The sequence below is a fragment of the Mus pahari genome, chromosome 15, assembly GCF_900095145.1.
Source record: "Mus pahari chromosome 15, PAHARI_EIJ_v1.1, whole genome shotgun sequence".
Classification (NCBI taxonomy): Eukaryota; Metazoa; Chordata; class Mammalia; order Rodentia; family Muridae; genus Mus; species Mus pahari.
Genome location: NC_034604.1, coordinates 9118520 through 9140440, shown reverse-complemented (window position 1 = coordinate 9140440; position 21921 = coordinate 9118520). Strand labels below are relative to the sequence as shown.

Sequence of the window (21921 nt, the reverse complement as noted above, 5' to 3'; positions counted from 1 at the left end):
GAACTCACTCTGTAGTCCAGGCTGGCCTTGAATTCAGAAATCTGCCTGCCTCTGCCTTCCAAGTGCTGGGAATAAAGGTGTGCGCCACCACTGCCCAGCTCTCTTGTATTTCTTTAAGGGAGTTATTTTGTCCTTATGTCATCATCATGAGATGGGATTTTAGATCAGAGTCTTGCTTTTCTGGTGTGTTGGGGTATCTAGGGCTCGCTGTGGTGGGAGAACTGGGTTCTGATGATGCCAAGTAGCCTTGGGTTTTTTTTGCTTATGTTCTTGAGCTTGCCTCTCACCATCTGGTTATCTCTGGTGTTAGCTGGTCTTGCATCTCTGACTGTGGCTTGTCCCTCCAAGAAACCTCTGCGTCAGTACTCCTGGGAGACCAGTTCTCCTCGGGAGGAATTTGTGCATGAAGAGCTGTGGTACAGGGTCAGCTCTGGGGTGCAGACTGAAAGCAGAAGGATCCTGTTCCTGGCTGTTCCTTGGTTCCTGTGTCCAGATGGCTCTGGAGGGTCCCTCTTGGGCCAGGAATTTGAACAGACATGGTGGTCTTACCTGTCCTCACAGGTGTGGCGGCTCTCCTGGGAGAGCGGCTCTCTCCTGATGGTATTTGTGTATTTAGCACTGTGGCAGAGGATCAGCTCTGGGTGCAGAGGGAAACTGGAAGGCTTCTGTCTCAGGCCTCTCCTAGGTTTCAGTGTCCTGATGGTTCAGTGTGGGGATGGAGTGGGGTCCCTCTGAGCAGCAGTGGGGTTTTTCCTGTGCTCACAGGCTTGTTGCCACTCTTGGGAGGATAGCTCTCTCCCGGCAATATTTGGGTATGGAGCCCTATGGCAGAGGATAAGCTCTACGGGCCAGATTGAAACCGGAAGGCCGAAATTGGGATTTCTTAACTAGATGATTCACAGTCTAGGTGTTCTCAGTCATTCTGGTTCCCACCCTGAGCAGTAAACAAAGTGCCCTTCTTTATTGCTGGACCAAAGTTTTCCATCTTAATCCGTGCCCCGTAGTGTGCGTGTTTACCAGGCTTTACCCTGGCGAGTGTGTCTTGGTTGGGATTTCTGTTATTGTGATAAAGCACTGTGATCATAGGTATTTGGGTGAGGAAAGGGTTTTGCTTATACTTCTGCACCAGAGCTCATTATGGAAGGAATTCAGACAGAAACTCAGACAGGGGCTGTTTCAATAATTATTCAATCCCACCCTGAGGTTTCTACACTGCCTTTGGTATTAAGTTCCTGGATGAAAGACACACACAGCCTTTATAGTTACAATAATTCTTAAATAGCACAATAGCTGTGCAGCTGCCTACCCTTCCTGCTGTCAGAATCTATTTTCCTATCAATAATCCTAAGTTATTACTTAATACTTACTAGCTTTCATCTAGCCTGCTCGTTGGCCAGCAAACAGGGCCATGTTCTTATGACTCACCTAACCCAAGGCGTCTTCTCCTGCCTTTTTCTAACCTATATAGTGGCTTCTCTCCCCTCCATTAACCTTCTTCCTCTCATGGTTCTCCTCCAACCCCAAAGCCCACCTAAATCCCACTGCTGTCTCTTCTGCCCAGCTATTGGCTGTTGGCATCTTTATTTACCATTCAGAAATAATTCAGGGGCAGGGTCACAGGGGCTATGTGTAGACTCCAGGCTTTCATTTAGCATTACAATAGCTACCAAAAGACCAAACCTCAAAACAAGGCAGGAACCTGAAGTCAGGAGCCAGCGCAGACTCCTTAGTGGGGTGGTGTTTACTGGCTTACTCCCCATGGCTTGCTCAACCTGCTTACTATAGCAAACAGGATTACCAAACCAGGAATGGCACCAGCCACAATGGGCTGGGCCCTTCCACATCAATTACTAATTAAGAAAATTCCTACAGCGGTGCCTATAGGCCAGTCTAATGGGATACGTTTCTTAGTTGGTGTCCTCTCTTCTGAAATGGTTCTAGCCTGTGTTGGGTCGACATAAAAACTAGCCAACATAGGAGTGCATCAGAGTGCCCCTCATGTCTGTCAGTCCCCAGGATGCTGTTCTGACTGACATCCAGCTCTGTGCTTACCGGGCTCACTGTAGCCTACCTGTCAGCCTTGCTTTCTCTCACCTCACCTGGCTCTGCTGTTGCAGTGTTGTCCCTCACTGCACTGTGGGCTAGATGATTGCCTTTTGTCAGCCTAATTTCAGAAGTCCAAAGCAGGGTACGACTGATGGAGAACACGGGCCTCCAGCCTGCAGTGTGCAGATTGCTTTATGTTCTGTAAGCTCTTTTGCGTTTTGTGTTCAGCCCTGTGTTCTTTCTGTCTTTCATCTCAAAAGCTGCATCGTCAGTTCACACAGCTTCCTGAGCCTGTAGTCACTTTTCCTTTCTCTGCCTGTCTGATGTCATTACCCACCCTCCCACCTCCTACACAGCACTGCCCCTCCCCCAGTCAACCCTTCTGTTATTCTTATGTTCACCAGAGCTGTCTTTCCCACAAAATCCTACAGTGTTTTCCCATCTGTCTCCGGAGGCTATTCTTCGGTGCAGTTAGAGGTGACTTTACAAATCAGGCCTTCGTACCTGAAGGTTCTATGATGAAGTCTGAGTTGACTGACTTTATGGCCTCGGTCTACTTCCTTTAGTAGTTTCTTCTCTTTGCACTCTGTTCAGCAACATGAACTTTTTCTTGTGTGTCAGGTTTCTTAGCATATGTTGATCACTAGGTGTGAATTCTTCCTCATCTTCTTACATGTAGTTTCTTCAGACTTTCTGACATCTCTGTTCCTGCTGCATGTGTTGCTGTAGCTAGTTAAGACTGCTCAAATGGCCCCAGCAGCTCCTCACTACCTGCCCCAACGTTCTGGGTTCCCGAATGAAAGATACACACACGCCTTCTCATCCCCAATCCTAAAATCCCATCTTTGTCTCCCTGCCCTGCCATTGGCCACCAGCAACGTTATTTACCATTCAGAGCCACCTGGGACCTTGAGCATCTTACTGTGGATTCTTTGGCAACCCGATTAGCATAATATAGGCGTTAAACCAAATCTACCACGTTTCTGAGTCCCGTTGCACATTCTCCTTTCGTACCCTCTGTCATCTTTATGTAGCTTTGTGTGTCTGTTCCAGCTGTGGGTGGCTCTCCACTTTTTTGGAAAGACAGGATGTGTAAGGAAAGGCACAGGCCACCAGGGTTGCTGTAGTAAGCTCCATTATAGCCACTGGAGAGGAGCTTCCAACTGGTCCAGGCTGGCTTTGAAACAGCAGGGTTAAGGATGGAGGCCAGCAGGTGAGGCAGTGTGCCTTACAACCAAATGACCTGATGTGTTTGCTTCCCACCACAGTCTGTAGCAGCTTGGAGAGCACCATATGAACGGCTCTCACACGTGCAGCAGCCTGGCACATGTGCAGCATCCTCACAGCCTCCCCTCACTTCATTCTCTGTGGCCCAGGCCTTACCAGGATGCCTATGGGTAGGGCCCTCTCCATCATGGCTCTGTCCTAATTACTGTCTATTTCAGTTATTTTCTTCTCATAACATCAGTCAGGAGTGATGCAAGCCAATCAGCTTTTGAGGGAGTTTCTATTCAGTTGGATTAAAATAAATATTACTGCTTCATTTTCCTCCTATTTGTAAATAAAGATCTGCTGGCTGGCTTCTGATCCAGTGGGCTCTGTCCTAGCCCATAGGGTCTTCTGCTTTGAAAGCACTAGCTTCAGAAAGCCTTTAAAAAACAGGATGCATTCTTTTTCTTTCTCATCTTACATTTTTCTCCATTTGTTCTAAAGTCTTCACGTGGCTTCTTCTCCTCTCTCGACACAAGTTATATGAAGACAAAACTCTCTATTATTCTATTTTTTTCTCTAGAACTTGTTGTGTGAGTTAGAATAAGATATGTCTATAACTCACAAATACATATCTTCTTTTTTGTAATCTTTTTTAAAAAAAACCACGACATATTCTGATCATGGCTTTTCCCTTAAAGCTCTTAGATCCTCCCCACTCATACAAGAAAGGAGACACCCTTTTCTTTCTCCCCTTTTAGAAAACAGACCCCAAACAAACCAGAATAAGGAACAGAAAAGCACAAGCAACACGCCCCGCCCCTCTCAGACCTCTGTCTCAGCACCCGAGGTGTGCCTTCTGTGTGGTTGCTGCCCCCGAGGTGGTACTGCCCTCACAGGGACAGGTCTCCTCTCAGGACTAGTGATGCCCTCACAGGGACAGGTCTCCTCTCAGGACTAGTGCTGCCCTCACAGGGACAGGTCTCCCCTCAGGACTAGTGATGCCCTCACAGGGACATGTCTCCTCTCAGGACTAGTGCTGCCCTCACGGGGACAGGTCTTCCCTCAGGACTAGTGCTTTAGATGGGGTATTGCATCCAGCTGGAATTGACAAAAGCAGTGTTACTGTTCTTTAAGTCAGTCTTTCCTCTCCCTCGCAGTTGTTTCCTCTGATCCACAATGGCTTCCTTCACTGGATAGCTAGCATGTTTATTTGTTTGCTGTTTGATACCGTTTTATTATTTAACTCCTTGAGTACTGCACTTTGAGCTATATATCTTATATTCTTTAGTGCAGTTAATATAAATTACATACAGATAGCATACAGATACCAATACACACAGCATTCTGATATATGTACTTAGTGGATGATTTTTAAACTAGCATCTTAACTTGAACCAGCAGGTAAATTTATATTCTTGAACCATGTATACTGTCACTATTGGATTTTTTTCAAGTTACCATTTTATATAGATATTTTTAAAAGAGAAGGTTTTTTTATTTGTACATATAAATTTTTCCACTTTCAGGAAAGAATACTGATTTTCTGAGGAGTTCATGTGATTCTGATCTGGCAGTAAAGTCAGATTGAAAACTTACTTTTGTTCTCTCTCTGTCTCTGTCTGTGTCTCTGTCTCTGTCTCTATCTCTGTCTGTCTGTCTCTCTGTCTCTGTCTCTGTCTCTGTCTCTGTGTGTGTGTGTGTGTTTGTGTTTGTGTGTGTGTGTGTGTGTGTGTGTGTTGGCATGCACCAAGTAGGCTTACAGTTTATATGGATAGCAGAGTGGACTGACAAATGAATGGGTGAACATCGCCATGAAGCCCACAGAGGTCTGGAAGGCCGTATAGGGAGGACAGCATTGAACTAGTGTTGGGAATGCCATGTGTGTATTTTTCCCAGTGGAGAAAATTGTGACTATTAGGACATGTGAAACCTAGAGAAGTATTATCTCAGTCAAAGGTTTGGAAGAAACAAAGTAAAAGGTAGATAAACTAGTATTTCTAAGAAAACAGCCTGGCTCACAGTGAACGCAGTACTATCTTCAGCATTATAGAGGTGCAGGGACTTGTTCTAGATAGAAGGTTGCCTAAATTGAGATTTAATTTGCTACATAGACAAAAGAAACAAGTACTTTCTCATTGTTTTTAAAGCATACCCATTTAAAGATTGTACAGTATATAATCATGAAAATCATGACTGAGCTTTTTACAGACTCCAAAGTTAGGTTTTTGTTTTTTTTTCAAAAAACGTTTTCAATAGAAAAATAATTTTCTCCTCAAATTTTGCAATACTATTCTGATAGGAGGTCAAATAAGGTAACATCCTGACCATTTTGCATTTGTGTTGGCCACTTAATTCCAAACACTAACAGCCTAAAACATAGTGATTCTTAGTTGTTTATCTTTCTGAAAGTTCCTGGTTCTTTCTCTGTGTATAAGAGTATGTAAACATCATTATCGACAAAGCCAGCCTATAGGAGCTGGTCTGTATGCTTCTAAGGTAGATCATAAGCCAGGGGTCCTCAGATCTTAAAGCAAAAGAAAACTGCCACAAAAATTAAGGTTAATCTCAAGATCTTGTTTTAACAGTACATTGTAGGAGAAATGAAGTTGTGTGTGTGCACTTGAGAATTGAACAGAGTCCCACATACTTGTTACACTTTTGTTGTTGTTGTTGTTGTTGTTTGTTTTTTATTTTGTTTTTTTGTTTTGTTTTGGTTTTTCAAGACAAGGTTTCTCTGTATAGCCCTGGCTGTCCTGGAACTCACTCTGTAGACTAGGCTGGCCTCGAACTCAGAAATCCGCCTGCCTTGACCTCCTGAGTGCTGGGATTAAAGGCATGCGCCACTACGCCTGGCCACTTGTTACACTTTTGCTCTGACCTATGCTCCCAGACTCTGAAATCTTGACTATCTATTTGGGGTAGTGTTGTGTACACACAGAGAGCATGTGTGTGCATGTGTGTGTGTGCTTGTGTGTGTGTGCGTTTTGAAGGCTTATAGTATGAGTTTGCTTAAGTACAGTTAAGTATTTCCTACATGTTTGGACACTTAATATTTGTTTTGTACTAATCAAGGATCTAAATCAGAAATTATACAGCCTAGCTTTTATTGGGGATGATTAAGTGTGTGATGGTATTTACTTAAAAGCAGACCCATGATTTCATCTTAATGTCATTTGTCAGAGAATTACTAGATTACCCAGAACATTTATGGAAGACAAAGGTTGATTCTGTCTCTCTCACACGTCTCACAGTTGTGTGTGACATCTGTCACGTTTCTATTGCTGGAGTACCAGACACCCAACATGTGCTACTTTCTTAGCCGTTTGAAAAGCAAGTGGAGGAGAGGCCTTGACAGTGTGTACCAGAGACTGCAGTGGGAAGGAAACGTGCGCAAAGCCGTGGATCTCAGAGCCTAGCAGCCTTCAGTGTCTGTGAGGCCAGGGTAGCGGTCACAGGGAGCTGCTGCGGAGGCGAGAGAAGGGATGCTCTCGGCTGCATGTCCAGGTTGAGGAGGCAGCTCATAGCTTTACTTAGTGTTTTCTTTTGGTTTTCACTCCTGCCTTAGAAATTTGGATAAGTATTTTTCCTAAATAAGATCCTTTTCCTTAAATCCCATTAATATAGACAATTTTGGCCGGGTGTGGTGGCTCATGCCTTTAATCCTAGCACTTGGGAGGCAGAGGCAGAGGCAGGCGGATTTCTGAGTTCGAGGCCAGCCTGGTCTACAAAGTGAGTTCCAGGACAGCCAGGGCTACACAGAGAAACCCTGTCTCGGAAAACCAAAAATACACACACAAACACACACATATAGACAATTTTGGAATATTTGACGCAAGACTGAGAAAGTGTGGTATTTACAGTTTATCACCCTGAGTGATAACTGTAAACACCTGTACACATGTTTTTGGTGGTTTGTCTGCATTCTAAACTTTCTTCTCCTCAGAGAAAGTAAGTTTATTTCTTTCTTTATTTCTTTACAATTGGAAGTGTTTGTGTCATAGGGGGCCTACTGCACATGGCTGGGATCCACTGTCATGACCTGACACTTGCTAACACTAGCATTTGAGTCACTTGAACTCTTTGGCCTATTGGTCTTGCTTATGGTCTCAACATTGGTTTAAATAAGTCAAGAATACTTGAAATACAAAGAATGCTGTAGGTTTTCTTTTTCAGTTTTATTTAGTGAAATGTTTTCTTAAATATTAAGAATTTTATTTGTATAGAAAAATACATTTAAATGATCTTAAATGAACTTAACAAAAAGCCAAACATTTCTCTTGCATAATTGTAGACAGGGCATTCACAACATTTTACTTATTTTTAAGTGATAAATGTCTATTTTCAGCTTTCTCTCATGGGCATGGTTTTTGCTCTTTATTTTTAATAGGCAAACGGTTAAGCTTTGTCCTGCTTGACAGAATCAGGGTCTGATGTTGCTGTTTCCTTCTTTGTCCCTAGCTTAAGCACACAGTACCAGGCAGTGGCTTCCATTGGGGATTGAAAGCACAAATACCCATTTATGGGAAACATTTTTCCAAATAAGAGCTAGAGGAAGTTGAATTAATGCCGCCTTCAGACATGTTAGCCTCCATGTCAACCACAGAATTATTTTTGTCTCGTTTTAGCACTTTGATTTTGAATAACATTACTTACCCAGCAAAGATGGTGGTGAAAGGAAAGCTGGGTTGTGAGCAGTGCTCTCTGCCGGGTGGCTGCTCCTTTAGCATTGAGCACTGCCCAGAACCTGGGGCCCTCAAAGCCTCAGCTGTGTCCTTTTCTGACTGACTGACTAGCAGGTGTTGACTACAGTGGTAAGAAGCACCCCCAGCTCTGTTTCACAGCAGGGAGCAGACGTGAGGGCTGATAGAATGCTTTGGAGCAGGCGTGGGGGCTGATAGAATGCTTTGGTGGCTTTACTCTAACATCACTTCAGAGCTCACTCATTGCACATACCCATTTCTGTTTGTTTATAGATATGCTTCCATCATTTCTTCAGAAAGCTGATGTTGTCTCCGAAGCCTCTAGAGAGACTTGTGTGGCGTTGAGTGACTGCCTCAATCTCTTCACTAAACAGGAAGGGGTAGGTCATCCAGAGTTGACTTTTTAAAAGCAATTGCTCGGGTGTCACGTGCCTAATAAGCTGGTAAGCCATTGTGTTAGAGCTGTTCAGAAGTAGTATTAAATATCAGAGGAAATGAAAACTTCATTTTCCGTCAAAATTCAGAATGTCCTCATTCTTGGTCAGGTAGGGTGATTGTGAAATAACGTGTGCTTATATCCTTGGGATATATTGATGTAGCCATATTTAACAAACATTTATATAACAGTGATGTAGCCAAGGCGGTTGTGACATTTTATTCAGAGGGATGGGAGCGTATTCCAGAACAAACGTGCATGTGAAAGGTGCAGAAGGCCTTACACCTAGAACTGGGTACTCTTGATCAGCTCTGTGAGCTTAGCTCCGTGATGGGCTCCCCTCTGCTGCCTTCCTGTTCAGCAGTGTGCCACTGGATCTCCACATCTTGGAAGGAGCAGTATGGATGTCCAGTAGTTATTAAACTGTTGGGAAAATGTCCTTTGGTTGTTTGAACTCGTATTTTTCTTGTCTGTGGGATTTTTAAATTTCCATTTTCATTTTATTATTTTCTTCAGATATGTTTGATCTGTATTTTCTGAATTAAGATACCTAATTTGTTTTTGTTAAATTTTATAATTTTTGGTTAGAAATTGGGTTTGATAAGATCAGAAGCACACAACTGGTTTTATGGTTTTTTAATGCAAATATGACTATTTGTTCTCTCATGAGTAAAGTAGAAGCCTTGCAAAGTCATTCACAAGTTTTAAAATTCTGCCTTTGTATGTACATTTCATATATGACATGTTTATGTAGAAGAAAAGAAAACATTAGTATAAATTCATTGAAAAAGTCTTTAAAAGAATTCTGTCAGAGCCACAGGAACCCCTGACTGTGCACTGAACATTTCATGTGTTTCTTAGCTCCTTTTCAGAGAGACTCCTGCACTGTACTCCTGCTTATCCTCAAATTCATGATCTTCCTGCCTCTACCTCCACCCTGCTGTTATTACAAGTGCACACAAGCTATAGGTGCTTTCTTATAGACATAGGCGTGTTTCTCTTTCCACAATATCAGAGTTTATTGAATATTAGTGTTAACAGGGCTAGCAGATAGTCCAATGGTGCTACTCTTGCTTGGCTCACACCCGCCTGTCCCTCCAGCTATAGGAGATCTGGACTCTGGGCTTACGCTCCAGTGTACATCTCCCCTCTGTCCCATCACACACACACACACAAAATTTAAAATAATTTAAAATAATTAAAAATACAATCTCTGATAAAAGTACATTTTTATCTAAAGTCAATTTGTTTGGTTGTAATTCCCCCATATACTTTTGATTTTGATTGATAGACTGGTTATTTGCAGTCTATTTCAATCTTAACTCTAAAGATCATGCATGCTTCATATAAGAAGATGCAGGATGCTAAATGATGAGGGAGGGAATTAAAGAGACTGTAGAGGGCAGGACCAGAGAGCTGGTGTAGACACTGAGAGACTAAGGCAGGTCATTAGGTAAGGCATCAAGGAAGCTGGGCAAAGGTTTTGGGATGGCAGTGGGCAGAGCCTCTTCAAGTCAGAGCTGATTTAAGGTGCAGTTCCAAGTTTAGGTAGATTGCAGTTTGAATGGTCTGTGTAAGATAAGTGTACTGGACTGACTCAGACAAAGCTGCACGCTCCCTGCACGTTGATGCCATGCTCCTGATGGTTTTACATCTGGCGGGTGCTGCCACAGCAGTCTAAAGTGTCCTCCCTGACCTGTGGGCTGTGTGGTATGTTCTTTGACCTGGTTTTTGTGATGTAGCTTTGGTATGACCACGTGTCAGTGTTTTCCTTGGCTTAGTTTATAGGTAATGTTTTACTTAGCATGAATAAGCATTTGGTCTGTGCATACTTCGTCCTGTACAGATGATAGTTGTTTGCCTGTGTAGACCAGATAAAGTCATTCTGCACCAGCATGACACTTCCACTCCAAGTCGGGCAAATGGAGTTTCATAAAATGGAGTCACCCAGGGTAAGGCACAGCCTGTAAGATGTTTTGTACAACCTAGAGAAAACATGACCAGCTTGTTCTCCTCAACCTTCTCACCATTTCATCTTTTAATGATTAAATCTCAATTTTTCCAAAAACATTCCTTCTTAGTATTTCTGACTTTGGCATCATTTCATGTGCTAGTTTGTTTACATGAGGGATAATACAGTGTTCTAAATAAATCTGAATTGAGATCATAACTTTGAAGCCAAATTATATTGCTGGCTTCATATGGTATTTAGCACTCTGTAATCCAGGACTCTCGTTCTTATGTAGTACCTAATGAGTGTGTGTTCAAGGGAGGTATGATTTTAAGGCTGGACAGGAGTTAAGTTGGTGTGTGTTGAATTTCTGGAAAAATACATGTTTTAATTTTTAAATTATCTGCTTAATAAAACAATGTATAACTCATCTTTTACTGAAGCAGTCTAGAGAGACAAAGGTATTGGCTTAGTGGGAGACCGTTAACCCTTTAACCTCTAAGGTTTGCCAGGAGATGAAGTGCACTAGTGTAAACAGGATGCCCTGGTGTCTGGTGCACAGGGAGTAGGGAGTGCTGGCTAAAAGCTGGCAGGTTAATCCTGATTAACCCCGGGGTCCCTTCTCTCTGGGTCTTTATTAGTTCATTCGTCTTGCCCTGGGAAGAGGTAGTCATCTAAGGAAGTTGTGAATGCTGTGTGGTATGGTGGCACACGCCTATACTCTTAGCATGGGAGCTGAGGCAGGAGAGTCACCGTGAGTTTGAAGGTAGCCTGAGTTGGAGACCATCTTAGGCTACATAGTGAGACTCTGCCTACTCCTTCCTTTCTCTTGGGATGGTTCTGTTTTGTCCCCAGAGTCACTGCCCGCTGTCTAAGTAGCAGTGAGTGGCCCCTGCACTCTGATGTAGAGGAGACAGCCAGGAAGTTGTCAGGAGCTCTGGTCACAAAGCATAGTAGACCTGCTTTAAATATCAGTCTTTGACCAAATGTGTAATGGGTCTCTGTAAAGCCTGTCTGAATCAGGCAGGATCAAATGCCTACAGGTGTGTAGGCACACAAGGAGTCTAGCATAGTGCACAAATAGCTTTTCACTTAGTAACTTGTATTTAATATTTCAAACTTTTAGTATACCTTTAAGATAGCTTTTCAGAAATATTATGAAATTTCATCTCTCAGTAAGATACATGAATTCCTTCTGAGAAATCGGGGAAAATGAGAAGTGAATAAGTAGTTTCTATGAAGTTTTTCTTCCCTTTTCACCATCATCATCATCATCATCATCATCATCATCATCACTATCATCCTTTTCAGACAGGTTTTCAATACATAGCCATGGTTGACTTTGAACTCTCAGTATACCTACCTCAGCTTATAGAGTGCTGGGGTTACGGACAGGAACCACCATGCCAGACTTGAAGTTTGTCAAATATAATAGAATCACAGCGTAGGGATTGTTAGCCTAATTGAGATTACAGTGGTATAATGCAATGCCTTACTTATCTGCCATAATAAATTGCATTTCTATTATCTGAAGTTCTATTAAAAGAGCAATCATAAGCTTTGAAGTCATACTGACTTGTATCCCATTTTTGGCTCGGCTGCTTAATCGCTTGTTTTTTGTTTGTTTGTTTTTGTTTAATAAAGACCTGTTTGTAAATGTGGTGGCCAGATAAAAGCACACAATAGTTTTGAAGATTAATGGAGTGCCTCCTCGTGGCCACACATCTGTTTTTATACCTGCTTCAGAACATACAGGGATGTGTTGTGGGAAATATTAAAAAAGAATCTGGCACGTTCCTGCTTTGTGCCTCTGCTCTGGCAGCCTGGCAGGCCATGTACTGGAGGGCAGTGGCCGACCTGTTTTTATCTTGTGGAGATTCTGACTCTGAACTCCACAATTTCTCTACTCAGCTCAATAGGTTCTCACTGGTGGATTATTACCATGCCAGCCCTGTGCTTCAAATCCCCCACAGCCTTTGTGGTGCACATCGGCCAAATCCACACTTTGCTGCCATACCTTTCTCTCTTGAACCCAGACGATCCCCTGCATAAAGGAAAACTCAACACAAACTTAGTTCAGAAACAGTGATAACTCAATCCCTGGGTGCAACAACTAGAATCTAATCTTGTAAGCCTTATTAAAGTCTGATTCCTTTGGTGGCGAATCCTTGTGGATCTACCATGATACTGGGAAACTCTAACAGCTACATCTTACCCCTCCACTGTCTTGTTCCAAAAGGAACTTAACTCTCTCCTGCTTCCTCTCTTCCTTCCTCCAACCCGGAAGCCCTGCCTACTCTCCCAGTGATTGACTCCTTTGTTCATTAGGTGACTGGTTCATAAGAACAGCACCAGGCTCATCTACAACAGGGATCGCTGTGAGTGACTGAGCCCCATAGCAACAAACCTGTTGTTACTCTAATCCCCTTACTTGGCAGTTATTTTTAAAGATGCTTAGATACTTTGATTGTTGTTTTTGAGGTGCTAGGGCCTTGTGCATGCCAGGTGAGGGCTCTGCCACTCTGCCATACTCTCAGCCCACACATGGATTTTAGAATGTAAAAATGTTAAACTTAGTTTTATATTTTCGGGTGTCCTGGGATTGTCTCTTGGCATTAGTCCTTACTTTTTGCCTTCATACAGAGATACTTTTAAGAAAATACTCACAGGATTGCGCTAAAGAGATCCATCAATCCTAATAACACCTTTAAATTCTTATTTGCTCCTTGGCTTTTATAACAGCTATATGCTTTCATCTAACAGTGGAGTACTAACCCTTCTAATTTACTTGGTCTAATCATGGTTTCTTCACAAGGAAAACAGAGTTATCAGACTTGGTCCAGTCACATCTATGATAGAATGTGCTAGCTTGATATGGAAACTAAGACAGTTTCAGTGTTTGTGGGCTTTTGTGGGTGAGTCTCGTGCCTTCTGTTTCTATAATTTGTGGGTGTTTTCTCTTTTGGGGGACATGCTATCATATGACCTAAATGACCTAAATAGCTGGAACTTTCATTATAAACTGTACTTAAATGAAGTATTATTCTGAGAAGATTTTAAATTCTTAAAAGAAAAAGCAACTAACTCATTGAGAAAACTATAGTATTTCAAACTAAGCTGAAATGTGTGTGTGTGTGTGTGTGTGTGTGTGTGTGTAGTGATGGCGGTGGAGTGGCATGTGGAGGCCTGAGGAGAACTTAGGCTGTTCCTCTGACATCACTCACTTTGGTTTTTCGACATGGCTGTCTTGGCCTGGAATTCACTAAGTAGTCTAGGCTGGCTGGCAGGCCCCAGGGATCCACCTGTCTCCTGTGAGCTCTAGGATTACAAGTGTTGCTCGCCTTTTTTTACTTTGGGTTCTGGGGCTCAAAGTCAGGTTCTCTTGCATGCAAGGCAAGCACCTCGCTGACTAAGGCATTGCCTGATCCTTGTGTTGATCTTTAAAATGGAAAGAAAGCTACAGGAACACATGAAAATAGCGATGCTGTTCTGCTTTGTTTTGTTTTTCTGTCACCAAGTCTGAGACTTTATCAAAAAGCTAGAAATTTGTTTCATAAACTATATATTTCTACGATTTTCTCATCAGAGTATGGTTCTGGAAGGATTACAGCAATCCATGGGAGCGATTGTTGGCATTCTCCTTGCATTGCGCTCCCGAGGGCTTAATCAAACCAGTTTTTCCAAGTCAGGAACCTGCCTGTTTGAAGCTGCTAGAAGCTCGCTTATAAACATTACATACTTTCATGTTAAGCCTCCTGCAGCTGAGTGACCCAGAAGTATGGCTTGGCGATGGTGGTGTAATGGAAAGATGCAGATACTGGGCTGGACCATCTGAAAGGTTAGAATTTGCGCTGCTCCTCTGGATAGAATACTGTTACTGTTGAAGAGAAATCGTGATTGTGTGGGCTTGTCACTCTTTCAAGGCATGGCCTCAGATGTTCATTTAACTTCCTATGCTTTCCAGTGTGCTTCAGTCATTTTCTGTCCCTTGGCTCGAGTTTTCTGATGTTGATGACAGCTCCCCCAGCTCCCACCCCTTCTAGCCATCTCTTCTACTAGGAAATCAGTGTACATTCTCAGTCTGTCCTGTGCCCTCACTCAGTGTGTGTGTGTGTGTGGTGTGTGTGTGTGCGCGCGCGTGCACGCGGTCATGTGCTCCCTTTTCCTCTTAGGAAGCTCCTCTTTCTCTGCTTCTTTCACATCTTTCCTTACTTGTAGCCCTTGTTGTGTGTATACCTCTCTTTTCAGTTTGATTCCTGAAACTATGGTACTATGCCCTGCGGCGTCTTCATTCCACCAGTCCACAGAAGCGGTTCTTACCAGTGCTTCGTGTTGTTCAGTGAGCGGCTGTGTTTGTTGTTGCTGTTTGGGATAGGCGTTTATGTAGTCCAGCTGGCATCAAACTCATGTGCAGCCAAGGCTAACCTTGAACTCTTGACCCTCCTGCTTCTGCCTTCCTAGGGATTACAGATGTGTGCACTAAACCTGTCAAGAGAACACTTCCGAAGTATCTGTTTGCTTTCTAAAGGATTCTACCTTTGGCTGGGCAGTCCACGGCGCTTCTCTTCTGTCCTCTGTGGCTGCCCTGTCCCTTGCTTATTCACCTGCTAAGCATTGTTTCTCCTACCACCCATGCCTTAAATGTTACCCGTTCTGTGGGTGGCCTGTCCTGTGGGTGGTCTTCCTGGAGTGTTCTTCAGGACTTTTGTCCCCACTCCTTTCACTAGAAGTACACAGTTATTTACATACTGACCTTAGACATTTCCTGAGCGCCGAGTCAGTATGCCAGCTGCTTTTTGAATACTTTGTATGTTTCTGTAAGAGTTATTTCAAAAGCAGTTTTATCTAAAGTTGGATTCTCCAATTCATAGAGTACCTCTGAAGTTGACCCTTTTTTTCTCACCCCAGTTCTGACTAAATTGTGTCAGTCTGCCACCCTTTCCCTCCAGTCCCCTCTATATCCTAATACATTCTCCGGTTCTGCTGTGGTCAAGCTCCCAGAATAGCTGTAAGGAGGGGTGCAGTCCTAATCCCAGGTCCCACCCTTCAGAACTAGGTTAGGTGCTCCTGTCCCGGATTCTTGTTGCCACATTGTATCATTGCATCCAGAGCCCTTTAAAGGCGCATGCTCTTCATTATGTCTGTAGCATGGGCTTAGCATGTTGTAGATTGTTAGCAGATTATCTGAGTGTAGGAGCAGTGACTGTGCAAAAGAAAAGCCCAGCTTTCGAGACAGACCGATCTACTTCTAAACTGCTGCTTCAGCTTTAAGCAAATGTATACCTGTTTGGGAGTTCCTCTTCCAAATCGGAAACCCGAGATATGATTGAGCAGGGTCACGTGAAGTGATCAGTGCAGGGCCCCTCCCCCATCCCAGTGTCCTTGTAAACTGCCTTCTAAAACAAAGTCCCTTTGTTGTTTATCCCTGCTGGGAGGACCCTCTGTAGTAAGCTGGATTCTTTTTCTAAATCTTTGGGCCTGAAGGAGAAATTTTGTAGCCAGGGCTCCCTCTTCATGGCCAAGTGTTCTTAGTTATCAATCTAGAATTTTCAAAGACACTGAAACTTTTCCAGACACGGATTCCAAGTTTTCTGCCTGAGCTGTGTGCGCTCTACAAATAGACTGACAGGATCTAAAGGAACACCAGGTACTCCGGGACTCGTTAAATAAACACCAGTTTTGTTTCTCACATCCCTGCGCAGTAAAGTCCTCGTCCAGGTAAAGAAGAGAGGTGTACATTTTAGAAGTTAGTTTCTTTTTGTTTCTCCCCCAGAGCCTCATAGTTGCCCCAGCAGTCTCATGAGCATGTCAGAAGAGCTTATTTGTCTGGGGAAGGTCTGCCTCTGCAGTCCTGCTCTACCCTTCAAGGCTGGTCAGAATGGCAAGCCACTCTTCTAAATGGTCAGAAGGGCAGAATGTTTGACTCTGCTCAGCCCCACTGGGGTGTAAGTACGGAGACTCGCTCTGCTTTGGGGATAGTGAGCCCTTCTGCCGCAGCCAAGACTGCAAGAGCATGCCTTCTGCCTTAGTGAGTTTCCTCAGCAGCAGCGTGCTGGCCGTTTAAAAGTTGTCAAGGAGAGGGCTTGAGCACAAGGCCACTCTAGGACCTTGCAGGAGCCTGTGTGCACCGCTCAAGCTCCGAGCCAGGATCCCTTACTTCTCCTTGGAGGATCTCAGCTTAGAGGCTGTGGGCAGGCTCTCCCCGGCGGCGGTCCGTACCTGGGCTTCCCGGAGCCGACACACCAGGGAAGAGGAGGAGGGACTGAGACCACAAGGAAGGGAACCGCCTGCTGTAGGCTGCAGGCCACACTGCCCGCCCGCCCGCCCGCCCGCCCGCTCGCTCGCTCGCTCGGCTCAGCTCCCGGCGGCTGGGACTCCGCGGGCGGGTGAGCCCTGGAGGGCGGGTCTGAGGCCGAGCCCAGCGGCCAGGGCGAGGGGCAGCGCCGACCCCTGTGGTCAAGCAGCAGAGTCCTGGGCCACCGGCCGCGCCTCGGCTCGACCTCAGCCGCTGCTGGGAAGGCGGGCGCAGCTGCCCGACCAGGGGCGGGCCGCAGAGGTGACTTAGGGAGACCTTGCGGTACTGCCCTGGATCGCGCCTCACGGATCAGATCGTCTGGAGGGGAGGAGAGCAGGCCGAAAACATCTGTGCTGAAGCTTGCCGAGGAGCTGGGGTGCAGCGCGCCAGCCTGGGTCTTCAAGACCCAGCCCAGGTGGGTGGGTTTGTGTGCTCGTTCAGCCCTTCCCTGGAAGCTCTGGTGGATGGGGGGTGGGGCGCCCCCCCTCCCACTCCCGGCAAGAAACGGGGGAATAGCCAGATGTGATCCAGGGATGTGAGTTGATCCAAGAATAGTTGGACTGGTTTGTGCGGAGCGCAGTGGAGCCTGCCTGGGGCGGGGTGATTAGCCAGGAGACCCAGTGTCCCCTTTCCCCCCCTCTAGTGGGGAGGGGTGGGCGTTCTGCCTGGTGTTTGTCCCTTGGATTCCTAGAAGAGCCCCCAGGGAACAGCCCTTGGCTGTTTCACATTTTATATTAGGTCAAGCCTGGCTGGAGTGGGAGGAGTAAGGCAGTGAAAGACAATTGTCCTAAATAACCTTCCAAGTTAGTGATTTTTTTCATGTCTCTCTCTGACATTGACATGAACTTAACCAGGGCAGTTTCAGAGATCGCTGAAATTCCTAGAACCCGCAGGGAAGTCCATGTGAGGACTGAGGAGAGAGAAGTCATGTGTATGGTGGGGGCTTTCGTTTTCGAACGTTTTAATGAGTTTTTCATTACTCAGAGGCTGTCTTTGTAGCTTAAGTTCGCTGACATCTCACTCCCTAGCATTCAGAGGATCTGTTTTTCAGTTGCGCTGGATTTTTCCTTTGGAGGGAAATGGTCAGGAGTGAAAGATGGGGAGGGAGGGTAGAGCTGAGTATAGCTCTTAAGAGTTATTGCAGCTATTAAAAGTTTCTTCATTTTAATTAGATTCAAGGGCGGCATTTGGCTCTGAAGGCATAGTATTGCTTGGCAGAAAGCATTGTGAAAAGAGAAAAATGCTTGCAATTCGTGTTGGTGAACTAAGTGTAGGGTAGATCATGGGGCAGAGTATAAACTTTCCACTCCACAGAATGGAGCCTCACGTGTAATGTCTGATTAGCACTGGGACTGGTGATTTGGCAACGTAGTTCAGTTTGGGTCTGGTAAGTGTTTAATCTCAATGGAAGGATAGGCAGTTACTTCAGCTTATGTCTCCATGTCACTTTTGCCAGGACTGGAGCCTTAAAGGAATGTGGATCCTTGTGAAGTCAGTTGCTGGACTGTAGTCCTCCTCTTTAAGAGCATCTATAGATTAGTTTTCAAGAACTTCATGGATGGTAAAAACTACCCACATAATATTTTTGCTTGGTCTTTCTGCACTCTACAAAATGGAGGACTATAACTCAGTTATTCCATAGTAAAATTAAGTGTGTTACAATACGATAGTTTATAAAAGCACATTTAAAATAGTATCTATAAACTGATGAGTTCTTAATACTACGTGGCTCATACTTGTTACCTCTGTACTCTGGAGAGAGGCCTGCAGGATCCAGATGCTCAAGATTTTTACAGAAGCAACAACCAAAGCAACCAAAAGGGTGAATGTTAGCAGAGCCCAATGGCTGGAGCCCTCAGGAGAGGGCGAGCAAGGCTCTTCCTGACTGTATGAATGTGCTTAAAGAGTTTTAAACCTAGGCGGGGTTAATGTCACCCAAAGATTTTTATCCAGGGAGAGATTTGATCAGATTTTCTATTTAGGAGAGTTGGGAGACGTCCTGCAACCAGGACACTGAGGTACAGGGATACAAGAAAGAGAATAGGACGGAGTTAGGTTTGTTACTTAAGCAGAGGAAGTTACAGCACAGAGAGATTTTTAAAAGCATAGATCAGAGTTAGATTGATTGTGAGGCATGAAGGTAAGGTGGAGTCATAGCTGACTCCCAGCTTCTGGTATAAATTACTTCATAGGTAGGGAATAGGAATGTGGGAAGGTGAGTTAGCTCTGTTTCTGACATGTTGACACACCCTCACTTGTCCTATAAAAGCTTGGGAATCACTGGTACTTCTACAATTCACCTAACATCCTTTGCACTCATAGCCCCCAAAGTGAGTCATACCACATAGACGTGAAGTTTGAAATCAAAGGAGTGAAAGTTGACTCGTGCTCAGCAAGTAGAAGGAAAGGAGACAACAGGGAGGACTCCAAGAAAAGTCAGCTTGACTGCAGGGGAGAGCCCAAGCAGGGTCAGCCTGTCTGCAGGGGAGAGCCCGAGCAGGGTCAGCCTGTCTGCAGGGGAGAGCCCGAGCAGGGTCAGCCTGTCTGCAGGGGAGAGCCCGAGCAGGTGAGGGCAGGGGTCAGGATGCAGAAGAGTCCAGGGAGAACTGGAGTGTGGCCACAGCTGCGGGAGCCAGGCAGCAGTGGGCTCTTGAGTATGGGGAGGTTTATAGTCAGGAAGAAGCCAGACTGCTGCCAGCAGAGTAGTGGCTAGGAGAGCGAGGCAGTAGAGATTATAGCTGTAGACTGTGATTATCGCAGATGTTTGTGATTTGCAAAGAATGGTAGTTGTGTTCTGTCTTTCTAGTCCTTATGTTTAAGATTTCTTTTTCTTGTCCATAATGTTTTGGTAAGGGCTTTCAGAGCAGTGTTGGATAGATGCTGTGATAGTGAATCCACATTTTCCCAAGATTTAAAACAAACAATTGTAACCTCTGCAAATTAACTAAAAAAAAAATAGTTAATAAATATTACTTACTATATTAATGATATTCACATTTCTTTCTTATATCTTTTAAAATCAGGACAAATGCTAAACTTTGGATTTTACCTTCTTTTTATAAGTGAGAATGGCTTGTAATTTTTTGTTTGTTTTCATCAGGTTTTTCTATGAAGGTTATTCTAATATTATAAAATCAACTTAGTAATATTCACTCTTCTATTGTTCCTTATAGCTTGTGTAAAATTGATCTAGTCTTTGAAGTTTAGTAGAAAGTTTTTAACAAAACTATCTTTGTAAGTTTTGTGAGCTACTATTTAAATATATTAACTAATTATAGGACCACTTTGGTTTTCTATTTCTTTTTGTGTTAGCTTTGACAAGTTATGTATTTCTATGTCATTCCCTTTCCGTTAAAGTTTGGAAGTTTCTTGTTATGAAGATTTTGTTAGAACTCCTTTATTGTCTTTTTTATGTTGGAACTATAATTAGCCTCTCTTTTCAATATATTCTTAGAATATTTCTGAAAGCATTTTTCTCTTTCTTCAAATTAATCTATACCCCTCAAATAAATTTTGTTAAAGCTTTGCTTGCCTGCATTTTCAAAGATCTACCTTTAGCTGTGACATCTACTTTACCTTATGATTGTAAATTAAAATTTACAGTTTTCTCTCACTTTATGTGGGTTAGCCTTTTCCTTATTGTTTGTATGTTAATTATACTTTGTTGCCTGGAGATATAGACGCTTTGTACAACATTGTTCTTTTCTAGATTTTAGTTAGTCTTATGTTTGAATAGTTTGAAATGTAGTGAACGTCATTGCTAGCTTTATCTGTTACTTTATGGACTCTATCTAATATTGCATTTTAAAGATTGCTTCTTGACAGGCTGCAGATACTAAGGTGTGAAGTATAAGCAAATGCTCTCCTAATATTCACAACACGTGAAACTTAGAGGTGGTTTGGATCTCCTCCATGTTTCTTTCCCTCTCACCTCCCTCCCCGCTCTGGGTCTGCTGCTCCGCATCTCTCCCTCTCCATGGCTCTCCTCTCCTGGTGACTCACGTTCCCTCGACACACACTTTTTTTTTCCTGCCAATCATTTCCTTGTCTCCATCTTTTATCTTTTCTTGCTTTGCTCTAGTTCCCTTAAAACCATGTGGTAACCATTTCCCAAGATGCCAGATGTCTACGTTTCTTCACGCGCTCACAGGTTCAGCATTAGTTACTACAGGTGAAGAGCCTAGGCAGGGGACAGGAAAGCGGCCGCTCTATGGGACCCGAGGCACCAGTTCAAGTAGCAGAGAAAGCTTGCTCTTTGGCTCCGGGCAAGCTTTATAGCAAGGCTCACCTTCTTCCTGTGTAACATAGGGTTTCTTCTTAACTCCTTTCCATCACAAGTTGTATTGACACTGACATGGGATAAGACTAAATTTATTACTAGTTTTATATTTAGGCAGTCATCATATGCTCTATAGCATGGTTCCAGCATGGTGTACTAGATGAGAGACACCATGATGGGAGACAGGGGCAGTGAAGGAAATGGCAGCAGTGCACAGTTGTATCCCATGGTGAGACACTGGGAAGCCTGTGCCCTGGGAGTGTCTGCTGTGCAGTATGCCTGCTCTTCTTTACTAAGCTCCATTTGCTATGGGGGTGGGGGTGGGGGTGGGGTTCCAGCTGTATTTTGAGCAATTAACGTCTACTTACGCGAGTGTTTCCGTAATAGATACTACATTGTTACTCTGAACTCTGAACAGCTGAATGGGAAATGATGCTTTGTGAGTTTCTTTGTTCCTTTTGCATGTGATGGCAAGGACTTGAGTATACGCCTCATTTTTTTTTCTTTTAGGTTTTCCTGAAAGTTGAAAATAATACATCAATCTTGTCTGACATGTTTCACTAGTTTTTATGGGTTTCATTGGGATTACATGTAAGTACACAGACAGAGGAAAGTAAAAATATCCTCTTGTCACCTGAAGCAGCTCCATGGAACACAGTTTAAAAGAAATAGACCTCCTCTTATTTCTCAGAGGAAGGGACTAGGGCCTGGAGACAGGCTTGCTTAGTCGTCCAAGCTTATGTAGGTAGGAGGATACAAAACTTACAGGTAATGCCAGTATGTTGCCTCCAGATTTAGTGCCAAGGAACCACGGCCATAACAAATAAAGCTATAGTTAGGAAATGCCACCCACAGGGCATTGGTGTGGTGTGATCTTTGTGTAAACTAGTTTCTCACCTTGACAATGGCACATTATGTTTAGAAATAAGAAAAGCAAACAGCTAAGAATATTGACTTCAGACTTCACACAGAATACCTGTATTCAAGGTACACAACGTGAAA

At 43.9% G+C, this 21921-nt stretch overlaps 1 protein-coding gene across 6 annotated transcripts in view; it reads left to right on the top strand.

Moving 5' to 3' along the window:
* Positions 1–21921, top strand: part of Osbpl1a (oxysterol binding protein like 1A) — a 187612-nt gene that overhangs the window by 67687 nt on the left and 98004 nt on the right. For 2 of the 6 annotated variants that reach the window (XM_021215014.2, XM_029546728.1), the window contains exon 15: positions 8232–8338. In XM_021215014.2, the coding sequence (XP_021070673.1) occupies positions 8232–8338 (107 nt within the window). Of the gene's footprint in view, positions 1–8231; positions 8339–10327; positions 10347–16694; positions 17056–19186; positions 19207–21921 lie in introns of those variants that run through there. The other 4 variants (XM_029546729.1, XM_029546730.1, XM_021215016.2 and 1 more) reach the window with 4 other exon arrangements.